The sequence below is a fragment of the Silurus meridionalis genome, chromosome 8, assembly GCF_014805685.1.
Source record: "Silurus meridionalis isolate SWU-2019-XX chromosome 8, ASM1480568v1, whole genome shotgun sequence".
Taxonomy (NCBI): Eukaryota; Metazoa; Chordata; class Actinopteri; order Siluriformes; family Siluridae; genus Silurus; species Silurus meridionalis.
Window position 1 is genome coordinate 26,093,063 of NC_060891.1, and position 13,595 is coordinate 26,106,657.

Here is a 13,595-nt window from a genome sequence, read left to right on the forward strand (position 1 = left end):
AAGTATAAACAGTTTCTCAGCTCTGGCCAAATACACACACACACACACACACACACGCCCCACTTGTAACATTACACCAGACATAATCCACCATCTGTTCACCAACTCATTCATTTCAGCCGTCAGCAGATCAGCACTTGAGAAGTCTTCCAACAACCAACACAAATATAATACACAGTGCACAAACGCACAACACCGACCATGATATTCGATACTTCGTTTTCCATCCCATTCAACAGAAGCTCCACACTTCAGGGAAGATGTTCCAGTAGATATTGTGGTTTGTGCTAGTGAATAGTAGTTGATGTCGGTAGGGTGAGGAGGCCTGGCGTGCAGGCATCGCGCTCAATAGGGTTCGGGTTCTATAGCAGATCTTCCGCTCCAATCCATATCTTCAAGGAGCTGGCTTTAAGCACTTTGAATGCACTAGAAGGGACCCAAACCTGTTCCAGCAAGACAAACATCTCAGTAAATGTGGTAACGGTTTGGAGAACGAGGACACGTCAGCGGGTTCAATACTTCTGCAGTACCGTCTATTAAATCACACCCAATGCATGATCCACCATATTTATACAGCTGAGCAGTTAAGGGTTATAGACCTCCTGAACTCAATGTTCAATCAGAGGTTCCACATCTTCACCACTCCCCTGCATGCTAGGGGTTCTTCCACACCGTATGCACAATCGTGCCCAAACAAAACCAGACTACACATTTTCAGCAGCTTTTTTATTATTCTGATCAGTGCCAGAAGTTTTGCAGGACCCCTTTAAATGCAAGAACATTAGCATACTAGAGGAACGGTGGGTGGAGGACACAGGTGGGCTACCGAGGAGGGAGAAGAGAGGGTGAAGGGGGAAGAGATCCGGCCGATTGTTTCGGGGCATGGGTTAGTGTGGGGAAGTGAAATATGTAGTCAAACAAGGGGAGAATGCAACACATGTGCTGAGTATACCACATTTATTTTCATGAACTGAGTAATAGAAAGAGAGGGCGCACAGCCCAGCTCGATGCGGACTTTAACAGAGAAGAGAGAGAAAGAAAAAAACGGATGACAAGAAGAGAGCAGCCTGTAGCAACATCATTTAAGGGAGGGGGGAAAGGCGAGAGAGAGAGGGGAAAAAAAAAAAAAAGGTCAGAAGACTTTTAAATACAGCCCCATTTTTTTGCACACCATTAAAAAAAAGAAAAAGAAAAAAAGGATGAACGCAACATTTCTGGTGTTCGCTTAAACTGTCCTGACCAAAAATTTTACCTTCCACCAGGCCCTAAAAAAAAAAATTCTGAATATTAATTATGATTGAGTAAAGGGGATCGTTCCTTTTTTTGTGTGTGAAAGGCAATGAATTTTCACAGGCGACTGTAGAAATGATTCACAAATGCAACATCCACTGAAAGGCCACTCCCACTGTGCATCCTGATGGGATCATTTCCAATAAAAAGGGGGAAAAAAAAGAGGGAGGGTTTAACAAAGAAATGAAACAGACTGCCATGTTCAGGCAAGGCCATAGAATCCAATACTAAAAAAAAAAAAAAAAAATCCACTATAGACTTTAGCGATGAGGCAGACCAGCCTTGCTCTTGGACTGTAAAAACAAAACGGTATTTAAAAAAAAAAAAAAAGGGAGAAGAGAAGCAGCAAAAAAAAAAAAAAAAAAAAAAAAAAGAAAAAAGGAGCGCAAATGATCACCTAAGCATCCTATAGAATTAAGTTGTAGTCCTATGAATAATCGTTTTTTTTCCTTTTACTATAAGTTCAAAGTAAGTCTTTTAAGTCAACAGAAAATCAAGAGAAGAGTCTTCATTTAGGGTTGGTTTTTTTTTTTCGTTCGTTTCTTTTTCTTGCTTTGAATCCTTGGTTTAGTCTTTTCCCAGAAGAATCAGTGAAAACATCTGGATGTATGGTTGGAGAGAGCAGGACCATGTCAGTCTTTATTCCCCCACCCCCAAAAAAACCCAAGTGGCTTTTACTTGACGCGTCCTTGACGATCCTAGAGAGAAGTGAAAGAGAAATTGGTGATCAAAGAAAAACATTTTTTTTTTGCACAAATACATGACTTCAAAGAACATTAAAACACACACACACACACACACACACACACACACACACACACACACACACACACACACACACACACACACACACACACACACGTTTGTAAACACCTAGTCTTTTACGGTTTTTGGGACACCGGAATGTTCCTTTGGTTTCGAAGCACAGAAGAATGAGTGAAGGAAGTTCTGTGGAGTACAAACTGGACACCAGAAGAACTTGTGTAGGACAGGAGAAAGCGCTTAATAGCGGTTTTGGAGCAGGAAAGGTTGGATACTGACTCCGGGTGAAAAGAACCAACATGGCAACCATTCCATACTTCAACACCAGTTCCGTAAGTGTTATTTAGACAGCAAACAGTCGTCTGGTGATCTTGATCATGGAACGACCTGCCCAGTCACATCACATAAATCCTGGCTGTTATTCATGCTACGGGAGGATTTCTATATTTGTCTGGTCCAAGTCAATCTTCATACTGTTATAGAACCTGGTGTGCCTGCGTTAGATTTTACTAACTGGCAACCAACAAATCCAAGAAAAATGTCTGCGTATTCAGACCCTGACAGTATATACACACTTGCAATGTGGAAATTAGTGCTAGTCGTCGCTCTCGAAAGAAAGATCAGTACACAATGTGGATTTTCTCGCTGATGGGATCCTCGTTTCTCTCAACAGCGGCATGAGCGCTTTCTGATATCAGACTATTTATAAAAGCAGGAGCCACATAGCAGAGTATTTCTACACCTCCGGATTTTTTTTAAGCTGCCGTTTTTTTAAAAGTCTGAATCGAAGACCTATTACAGACTATTACAGCTTCAAATAAATTCAACATCATTTTTTTACTCCTCAAACTCATTTAGTTTGATCCTGACTTTCTACTCGTTTCTAATTTCGGATCCAAAACGTACCATCGTGAGTAAAATGTAATTCAGACATGTAATCATTGAGAAGAAAAGCTTTTCCGACCGTGTGGTTTCTTTTCTTCAATGCATCGGTTTATTTAGTTACGATTTTGTTCATTTAAGATAACGGATTGGAATAACGTGAGCCTCAACGTCCGTGGTGTTACCCGACGTGTATTTATTGCACTAGCTTGAGGACGGGGGTTTCTTCAAAGACCTTAAAGCAAGTACCATATTTTCCGGACTATAAGCTGCTACTTAAACAATGAAGCGGCTAATTTATGGATTTTTCCTGGGTTTTTCCCGGTTTCACAAACTTCAAGCCAAAAAACTGAGCCCCGTAAGATTAGACCAATGAAATTGCTGAACGGGTTCAGGTGAACCAATGAAACTCTTTATATTAAATCAGATGCGCTCCCACTGAATCGGGCCGCACCACATCATAAATATGGATGATGTTCCTCTGACGTTTGACCTGCCGCTCACTCGGACTGTCTACAGGAAATGCGAATCATTCGTCACGCTGAAAACAACCGGGCATGAAAACACACTTCACCTGTGTTCTGAGCTGCACGGCATCGGGAGAAAAGATTCACCGATGGTGATTTTTGAACATATGATGATGCCAAAAGAAAAACTCTCGAGAGAAATAGTTGTGAAAGGAAGGAGGAAGACAGTGAACAATGACTTTCTTGGTAGGCTACTGTTTAGATACAAGCCGTGTTACAGACACTGTCTTTCATTAAAGCCTGTGTAAAGTTCATTAGTTTCAGTGTAGACTTATAGACAGGTGCGGCTTATTTATGTTCAAAATAAAAATCTGTGTCAAATTTAGTGGGTGCGGCTTATATTTGGGTGCGTTTATTAGTCCGGAAATTACGGTACATCTAAGCTTAGCATGCTGAACGCTTGAATACTGCATCAAATGTTCAACTTTGTAATCCATGGTCAGGATAAGCCTTACATGAAATCAGTGTGACTGAACTTGCCTGCAGTCTGTAGTGACTCCGGCTGGGATTACTCGAGTACAGGTCATTCCCCTGGACCTCCACCTGCAACAAAAGAGTGTCAGTTTTACTACTATGAAGAAATCAAACCCAAATAGAACCAACAATGAAATGCTACACAATATGTTTGTGGACACCAAATAATATGATTGTGTTCTTTTGCCACGTGTAGTCCACGTATCGTCTTCCACTCTACTGGGAAGATGGTCCACTAGATTTTGTGGACATTTGTGCGAGGTTTATTCGGCCACAACACACAGCTCTATAGCAGGAGATCTTCCACTCCAACTCATGTCTGGTTTTGTGCACAGGGGGCAGTTATGCTGGAACAGGTTAAAGTGAAGGGGAAATTTCATGCTACTGCATCCAAAGATGTCCTAAGAACCACATATGGGTGGAAGTGTCAGGTGATACTTTTGTCTAAATAATGGATGAACAATGAGGAAAAACGCAGTCACGAATGATCTGATCAACACAACAGCAAGGCAAGAACTTGAACCATTTTTAACCGGAGTGAGATTTGAGAAAATTCGGAATCACCATGCTGATATGAGAACAGCGATACAATACAACAAGATATTTGTTGTACCAATACAACAATACCTTGAAAAACAGCCCAGTTCAGCGTTATCATTCAATTAAACTACGTGACAGGTTTAATTCATAATTCAAACAATTAAGATAAAATATTGGAATTCGATGATGTTGGCCAACAGAACACCCGATTTTATTCCAGCACAAAACTTTTTCGATGTAATTAAAAAGAAAAACTGAGGTAAAATTGGCTTCTTTAATGCTTAATATTATTTGCGAGACCGTAAGAGTGTCAAAAATACCCAACATGATGAACCATGCTGGATCTGTCGAAACCACTTCCACATATGCTGGTCAGTAAATGAGAAGATAAATCAGCACCAGGCATGGGAACTTCAGTAAGCAGACTATTGCTGTGGCACCATTTTTACACGGAATCAACGTTGCCGTTTCACCGAACGATTCCTGCTGGAATACGGGAATTTATTTTGTCTTCCGTCTCATTTCGATGAAATCTGTACTGATAGACAATGAGGACGTGGTCGTATTCTTGGATATTTAACAGTCTTTTTGTTGGAAAATGTAAATCGCACAGAAATCTCACCCTAAAGGATCCGGAGCTTAAACACAATTTACAGAGAATTTTTTTAACACATTCCTGCTTTTTCCGGTTTCACAAACTTCAAGCCAAAAACTGAGCCCGTAAGATTAGACCAATGAAATTGCAGAACGGGTTCAGGTGAACCAATGAAACTCTTTATATTAAATCAGATGCGCTCCCACTGAATCGGGCCGCACCACATCATAAATATGGATGATGTTCCTCTGACGTTTGACCTGCCGCTCACTCGGACTGTCTACAGGAAATGCGAATCATTCGTCACGCTGAAAACAACCGGGCATGAAAACACACTTCACCTGTGTTCTGAGCTGCACGGCATCGGGAGAAAAGATTCACCGATGGTGATTTTTGAACATATGATGATGCCAAAAGAAAAACTCTCGAGAGAAATAGTTGTGAAAGGAAGGAGGAAGACAGTGAACAATGACTTACTTGGTAGCTACTGTTTAGATACAAGCCGTGTAACAGACACTGTCTTTCATTAAAGCCTGTGTAAAGTTCATTAGTTTCAGTGTAGACTTATAGACAGGTGCGGCTTATTTATGTTCAAAATAAAAATCTGTGTCAAATTTAGTGGGTGCGGCTTATATTTGGGTGCGTTTATTAGTCCGGAAATTACGGTACATCTAAGCTTAGCATGCTGAGCGCTTGAATACTGCATCAAATGTTCAACTTTGTAATCCATGGTCAGGATAAGCCTTACATGAAATCAGTGTGACTGAACTTGCCTGCAGTCTGTAGTGACTCCGGCTGGGATTACTCGAGTACAGGTCATTCCCCTGGACCTCCACCTGCAACAAAAGAGTGTCAGTTTTACTACTATGAAGAAATCAAACCCAAATAGAACCAACAATGAAATGCTACACAATATGTTTGTGGACACCAAATAATATGATTGTGTTCTTTTGCCACGTGTAGTCCACGTATCGTCTTCCACTCTACTGGGAAGATGGTCCACTAGATTTTGTGGACATTTGTGCGAGGTTTATTCGGCCACAACACACAGCTCTATAGCAGGAGATCTTCCACTCCAACTCATGTCTGGTTTTGTGCACAGGGGGCAGTTATGCTGGAACAGGTTAAAGTGAAGGGGAAATTTCATGCTACTGCATCCAAAGATGTCCTAAGAACCACATATGGGTGGAAGTGTCAGGTGATACTTTTGTCTAAATAATGGATGAACAATGAGGAAAAACGCAGTCACGAATGATCTGATCAACACAACAGCAAGGCAAGAACTTGAACCATTTTAACCGGAGTGAGATTTGAGAAAATTCGAATCACCATGCTGATATGAGAACAGCGATACAATACAACAAGATATTTGTTGTACCAATACAACAATACCTTGAAAAACAGCCCAGTTCAGCGTTATCATTCAATTAAACTATGTGACAGGTTTAATTCATAATTCAAACAATTAAGAAAAAATATTGGAATTCGATGATGTTGGCCAACAGAACACCCGATTTTATTCCAGCACAAAACTTTTTCGATGTAATTAAAAAGAAACTGAGGTAAAATTGGCTTCTTTAATGCTTAATATTATTTGCGAGACCGTAAGAGTGTCAAAAAGACCCAACATGATGAACCATGCTGGATCTGTCGAAACCACTTCCACATATGCTGGTCTGTAAATGAGAAGATAAATCAGCACCAGGCATGGGAACTTCAGTAAGCAGACTATTGCTGTGGCACCATTTTTACACGGAATCAACGTTGCCGTTTCACCGAACGATTCCTGCTGGAATACGGGAATTTATTTTGTCTTCCGTCTCATTTCGATGAAATCTGTACTGATAGACAATGAGGACGTGGTCGTATTCTTGGATATTTAACAGTCTTTTTGTTGGAAAATGTAAATCGCACAGAAATCTCACCCTAAAGGATCCGGAGCTTAAACACAATTTACAGAGAAATTTTTTTTTTTAACACATTCCTGCTTTTTACCAGAGCTTACTATCTCTCCATCGAGCGATCTATACCATCCTTTCCTTTTTTTCTTAACACCATGCCGGCTTCTATGGCTATGTTCACAGGGCGAAAACGAGGTTTAGTTTAATAGTAAATAAAATCAAATTTAATGCGATGTTTACGGTTCTTTTTTTAACCGTAGGACCAAAATTGGATTAACTCGCTTATAAACGATTTTCCAAAGTATCATTAGAACAAAAAGTTTCTCAAGTAAAAAAAAAATTTTTTTAAAGTTTAATGGAGGTTGGATTCTGACAGGATTGACATTCCGGGGAATTCTCTCCCGGGAAAAAAAAAATTTTTTTGGATTCATTTATGTGCAGCGAATGATAAAATGAAAATTTCCCGTCACTGAAGCATTGATCTGGTTTAAGCATTCTGATTGGCCAGTTCATTGCGTTTAATTGTTGGTCCGAGATCTGTGAAAGGTATTTTGTTTTTGGTTGTGTAGATGCTTTTTTTTTGATGGCTTGCGCATCACGACATTTCCAGGTACCCATTTAAATTCTTTAATTCCAGAGATGATACAGGGATCCCAATGATCCAAGCAAGATTTCGCAAAAAAAAAAAAAAACTGGTGACCAAAGCAGATTTAATGTAAATACATTGTGTAATCATAAATCTGGAGATGAGTTTAGGCATGCTAGAAATCCACATGAAAGCATTTGAATAGACAAATCGCAGAAAAGCCCTCGGATTAAACCAAACAGAACACATTTCTAGATCACTGATAGCCCCAATACATACTCTTTAATCATGTTTTCTGAACATCCCGTTCCACATTTAGTTCGAATTTGCCCGTATAATAATCTCCACCCTTCTAGGAAGATGTTCCTCTAGACTTTGTGAAGATTCATTCAACCACAGCAAAGCAAAAATCAAGATCTTCCACTCCAACCCTTGTAAAGCATATCTTCCTGGAGCAGGTTTTATAAGCTTTAAACTGTAATGTGTGAAGAAAGAACCACAAATGGCCTGAAAAGTCAGATGATCTGATACTTTGTCTATATAAAATGTACCTAACCCACTGAAACACCAAAACACCACACGATAGTGCGGCTACCACGAGCTTTATAACGCAAGGTGAATCTAGTATGAGTTTCTGAATGCTATATAAATAAACGTGACTTTACTGTGAACCAGGTGATGCGTTAAAGATCATCAGAAAGCATGAAGTACCAAATGAGATGCTAATCAATATACAAATTCAAATTTTGTGGGGGTATTCAAAAAGCACCAAAAATCTAAAGGCTATTGCTAGAACACCTTTTTGTTTGGTCAGAAGCTCACATGCATGCAAACTATCAGATTTCTTTAATGATATTTTTAATGACCAATTTAATTGTTAGTATAATTGTGTTGCACAAGTGTGTAATATTTATGTAATGTGGGTGAATATTCTCCAAGATAGAAATTTTTTTGGACATTATTTTGTGTGCAGGATTCAAGAAAATAATGTGTTATGGATGAAAACACAGCGCATGTAGTGGGTGTGGCCTCAATGGTTCCCGTCAATTTTGTACATTCCCATGAAAAGTTTCCATTCTCAAAGATTTTTAAGATAAGATTCTATCGGTCGCTGGTTCAAATATTGTAATGACCCAGACTACTTGCAGCAATGGACTTTGTTAAACATATATTACCTTTTTAACACTCTCCTCCTCCTCCTGGCGCTTCTCGTAGTGAGAAAAGTCGTCAAAGATGGAGGTGGTGTGCTTGTAGCCCGCGATGATCTTGAGTACCTGCCGCGCCTTGTCGAGCGGGACCTCCTGCGTGTCGCGCGAGTTGGTCACCGGCTTGTTCTCGTTGTTCTCAAGGCGAATGTGACGCAGCTGGCTGTTGGGAACGTCCTTGACGAAGATCCAGCGCACGTCGAACCGACCCTTCCACTTGTCCTGCGACCACACGCCGGCGCACGTGTTGTAGTCCACGGGCGAGCGCATTTCCGCCACGCCGCAAAAGTGGCCGCTGCCGTTGACGCTGAAAAGCAGGTAGAGCGGGCCTTTCCCGACCAGAGAGCGGTACGCCGCGTCCAGCCGCTTGTTGCCGTGCTCCGTGCTGCACCACACGTTGTACTTGATGGAGCGGTGGATGTCGTCCTCCGAGTAGCTCTTTATGATGAACACGCGTCCCTGCTTGGGGTTCCAGTCAAAGTCCTTCGGGTTGTAGTTGTTAACAAGGCGTAGCTTCTCGAGAACCGGGTGCGGCTCCGACGCCACACAGATGCCACCTATTCCGGCACTGGGAGGGGACTGACTGGCCCCGCCTCCCCCGTCTCCAAAACCGTTGGCCCGGTTGCGAGGAGGGACCCAGCGGGTTGGTTGAGACGGTTGCGGTGGAGGGGGTGGGCCTTGAAGTTGAGGTGGAGCCATACCTGGCTGCCCATTAGGAGCCTGGGGATGCTGTCCTAACGGAACAGAAGGGGGTGCTAGCTGTCCGTTGGTAAGGGGAAGCTGGGGTACCCCTATGGCAGGTGCAGCTGGCTGAGGAGAGGCCTGATTGGGTGGCTGTCCGTTGGTAGGCAGTGCAGGCTGCTGAGGCGTTGCTGCTTTCGGCACAGCCCCTTTGTTGTCCCACGTGCCGATATCCATGTTGTGTTTGATTGGAGGAGGGGGAAGGTTCGTGCCCCCCAAGGTGCCTTTAGTCTTGATCTTAGGCTGGGGTTTGGCAGGCTTGCTGGCAATGTCCGCCCAGGATGCCACTTTGGCGGGTGCAATGGAAGGCGGGGGCATGCTCGGAGCCGCCGATACCTGATTCAAAGGTCCACCAGGAAGTCCAGAACCAACAATTTTGGGCGTCATGTCTCCTGCCCCGATCTTTAACCCTGCCATACTCTGGTCCAAACTGTTCATCCCCACAGCCTTATTAAGAGGCTCATTGGCGGTGAACGGAGACTGTCCATCGATCACAGCGCCCCCGAGCGAACTGGGCGCGTAGGCGTAACTCTGCGTGGACTGTCCCTGAGAGCTGCTGTTCCCCCAGGCCGAGAAGTCGATTCCGCTGGGGAAAAAGTTGAAGCCATGCTGACCCAGGAAAGGGTTGCTCCCAAGTGCCCCTGACTGGCCGAACATGGCGTCCGGGAGGAAGTGGTGCTCCCCATTGCTAAGCTGTCCATAAGAGGCCAGGTAGGGCATAGGAGGATCACCACCGGTGGACCACGCTGCTTCATTAAGCGAGTAGGTGAATCCTATGGAGGGGCTATAGTAGCTAGGCATATAGGAATCGGACATAGCCGTATATGCATTGCTCTGCAAGGACGAGAAAAACAACGCATTAATCAACAAGCATTGGCAAATGCACAAAATATTTCATGACTTACTTTAAATTGGTATGTCCGATCTCTGGGTGGGTCATGCTTATTTTGGTGTTCGGCAAATTATGACACCCTTTTTTTTTTTACTCAACAAAATGGTAAAAAATTAAGTAAAAATTAAGTCCTGGCACAAGCCGGTTATATTCTCCATCTCCAATATTCTCTAAGAAATCAATTAGACTGCAACCCCAGGCAAAAGGGAGAGTCCCTGTTCATTTTCATGGGGAGTGACCAGCAATTATGCAGCCCCAACTCCAGTTTGATTAAATCTCAAAGTGCTAATTTCATACATTTTATCTGACTCGGATTCCTAGTGTTCACACCACAGTTTAATACATCTACAGAGAACTAGATGCTGATGCCACGAACGTTTAATTGCAAACAGGTCTCTCTCAAAGTCATGCTCAGATTGGCGATAGAAATAAATAACATCGAGTCTGGCCCTCCGGGTACAATAAACGCTGGAGCAAATTAATGAAATGCAGGAATTTACAGAAGCAATTCTCAATTTCTGGGTCGTCGCTGTGCGTTTCCTGATCAAACAACGCCTTCATGTGCAAGTTTATCAATTCAAGAAGGTATAAAAATAGTTTTGACTTGACTTCGTAATGTCCATGATGACCTTTGTTTAGGAAAAATAATAATTACACATACATATATAAAAATGTAACCGACTAATTTGTATAATTTGTAATTAAATTGTATATATAACAAAAAAAAAAAAAAAAAAACCACACACAAAGGAACATCTGTAACCTTGTTTTCTTTACACCAAACTTTGACTAGATAAACCGTCCTCCATCCTTCATGTGTGCATACTCTGAATTGTTAATTTACAACAGAATAGTGAACAATGCAGTTACAGCATATTCTATTTGAGAAACAAAAGCCTGTGGCCAGGATGCAATTAAGGACGATAAAAGGCACCAGAGCTACAATAGCCGAGTCACCATTTATATCTCCAGGCTCCTGCTATTGTGTAGTGGTGTAACAGGACCTACCTGTCTGGGCTGAGCGTTCAGATAAGGCTCGAACTCATCATCATTTAAAGTCTCCTTTTGGGCAACAGCTCCGTTTTGCACTGACAGAGGGACAAAACAAAAACAAAGCAAAAGAGGTGAATAAGCACAGTTTACACAGTCCTCATCAAACATTAAACAAAACTCAGAGTTTAAGGACAGGTTAAGATTTATTTTTTATTGATGGGACACGTGTCTCAGTGTAGCACGATGTTGGATTATTATAATGAAGGAAACGTTTGAGATCGAGCACAACCTCCGTCCATGCAGCGATGCGTTATTTTAGTTATTAAATCATTCACCAATTCACATCTGGTGCATCACTTTATTGTTTTATTACACTGTTCTGGGGATGACAAAGGTGTCCGACAATACAAATACAAGACAACATTATATATATATATACATATATACACACACACACACACACACACACTATATTTCTCAGATAAGGTTATATAATTCTCGGACAATATATATTTTTTTGGTTCTCAAATTGGAATTTACACATTTTTTCCTCAACTTCTTTCTCTCTCTCAGACTATGATATATTTTTCTGATTATAATATACGTATTATAATTTCGTACATGTATTTTTCCCTCATTTTAATAAATTTTATTTATTCGATCATTTATATATATATATATATATATATATATATATATATATATATATATATATATATATATAAATATTTCTCAGATTATTGGACATTATTTCAAAGGTAAGATGCATTATTTCTCAGATATATAATTTTTCCTCAAATTTTTTTTATATATTTACTTCAGATTGTTTAATATACATTTTCTCTCAGGTGTTATATATAATTTTTCTGTTAATAAGCACTGAACCAACAAAAGAAGTGTTTATATAACTATTAATAAAGTGCTCATAAGACACTATGATCACTTTTCACCCTTAAAACGTTATTAACTTAACACAATAAGTACACTTTCTTCCTCATGTCCATGTCTAAACAGTGAAAAAGCACTACCTGAACTAATAAGAGCAGTCTAACCCTTACTCAAGTGCACTAAATAGTGCGCATGTCATCCTCTCGCAGGTGCTGAAAGTGAGCCAATCTAGGGAGCAACGATATATTTGTAATACGACCCAAGTCATCCAGGTAGCGACAGTTAGCATGTGATTGAGGCTAGTTAGCGATGACTTGTGTGAGTTTAGCTTGGGGGGGAAAGTGTCGTATTAAGGTGTTTGATGTGAAAGAAAAAGTTTAATGGGTAATAATTTATTTTACGCACAAGTGCACTTCCTCCGAGACTAAACCCTGGCCTCTCAGGGCTAGTAGAATTAAGCTAGGCAACGTGGGCTCGGGTTTTCAGAGTAGTTTTGAAGAAACGTCATGCTGATTTACCCCTTTTAAAAAAGCGATATGTGCAATAGAGAGCTTCAGAGGTAAAAAAAGAGAAAACCCCGAGCAGGCCTATGGGGCTAGTCGTGGGAGTTAGCGAGCGAAGTTAGCGTCGGCTAGCATCGTGCACCGAGACGACGAGTTCTCGCGAGAAATCCCGTGCTTACCTTTGTTTCCTTGGCCTTTCGGTCTCTGGATTGGGTCCAGGTGATTCATGAAGGTTTGAGTTGTGAGGATGAAAAAGACGGGAAAATGAACGAGGTTTTCTTTTTAGACCAGGGAGTCGGACAGCAGGTGGTCAGGCCTACCGCTGCACTGCACCGCACTACTCTACACCGCGCTACGCTACTCACTCACACGGCGAGCTCCGCTTCATAAAGTGTCTCTCTTTACTTGCCCCACCAGGCTGCCGGTTGACATTTCTTTCCCTTTCGACGCTGCGTTTTCAATTTCAGGACAGAAAAAAGCTCTAAAATAGTTGCCCCCTGCTCTCTACACAGTGCGTCTTACACAATGGCGGGCTACAATTTCCTCTGCCCAAAGAGCGTTTTTTCCTACCCGGATTGGTTCAAATCCCGCCCTCTCAATTCCGATTGGTTGATGAGCGAGCCTTTTAGTCAGATCATCCAATAGCAATTGGGAATTCCGAGTCTGAAGCGAATCATCATCACGGGGCGGGGCTTAGTCCCAAGAAGACAGGTGGGGAAAACTAATGTGGTGCGTAAGAGGCAATATGGCCGACCGAGGCAAGCTCAAGCCTCCGTCTAGTGCGCGCTTGTTATACACCCCCACGGACTGGCGACA

General features: G+C 41.8%; 1 protein-coding gene across 2 annotated transcripts; it reads right to left on the reverse strand.

Annotated features, from left to right (window-relative positions):
* Positions 1 to 940: 940 nt before the first annotated feature.
* On the reverse strand, positions 941 to 13,368 carry ythdf2 (YTH N(6)-methyladenosine RNA binding protein 2). Of its 2 annotated transcripts, none has more exons than XM_046856315.1 (5): positions 12,959 to 13,368; positions 11,404 to 11,483; positions 8,733 to 10,337; positions 3,942 to 4,004; positions 941 to 1,988 (listed from the first exon to the last, which is right to left on the reverse strand). In XM_046856315.1, the coding sequence occupies exons 1-5, from the start codon at positions 13,005 to 13,007 to the stop codon at positions 1,965 to 1,967; spliced, it is 1,821 nt and encodes a 606-aa protein (XP_046712271.1). In that variant the 5' UTR covers positions 13,008 to 13,368; the 3' UTR covers positions 941 to 1,964. The 2 variants fall into 2 exon arrangements, with proteins under 2 accessions (XP_046712271.1, XP_046712270.1); XM_046856314.1 differs by lacking the exon at positions 3,942 to 4,004 and adding an exon at positions 5,844 to 5,906 and having other exon boundaries at positions 12,959 to 13,365.
* Between the last annotated feature and the right edge of the window lie 227 nt (positions 13,369 to 13,595).

Excerpts from the sequence above, each read along its gene's own strand:
- ythdf2 (XM_046856315.1), bottom strand. The coding sequence starts at position 13,007 with ATGAATCACCTGGACCCAATCCAGAGACCGAAAGGCCAAGGAAACAAA. Across the intron at positions 10,338-11,403 it reads TGAACGCTCAGCCCAGACAG|AGCAATGCATATACGGCTAT; the intron begins GTAGGTCCTGTT and ends TCGTCCTTGCAG. Across the intron at positions 1,989-3,941 it reads GGAGTCACTACAGACTGCAG|GATCGTCAAGGACGCGTCAA; the intron begins GCAAGTTCAGTC and ends ACTTCTCTCTAG.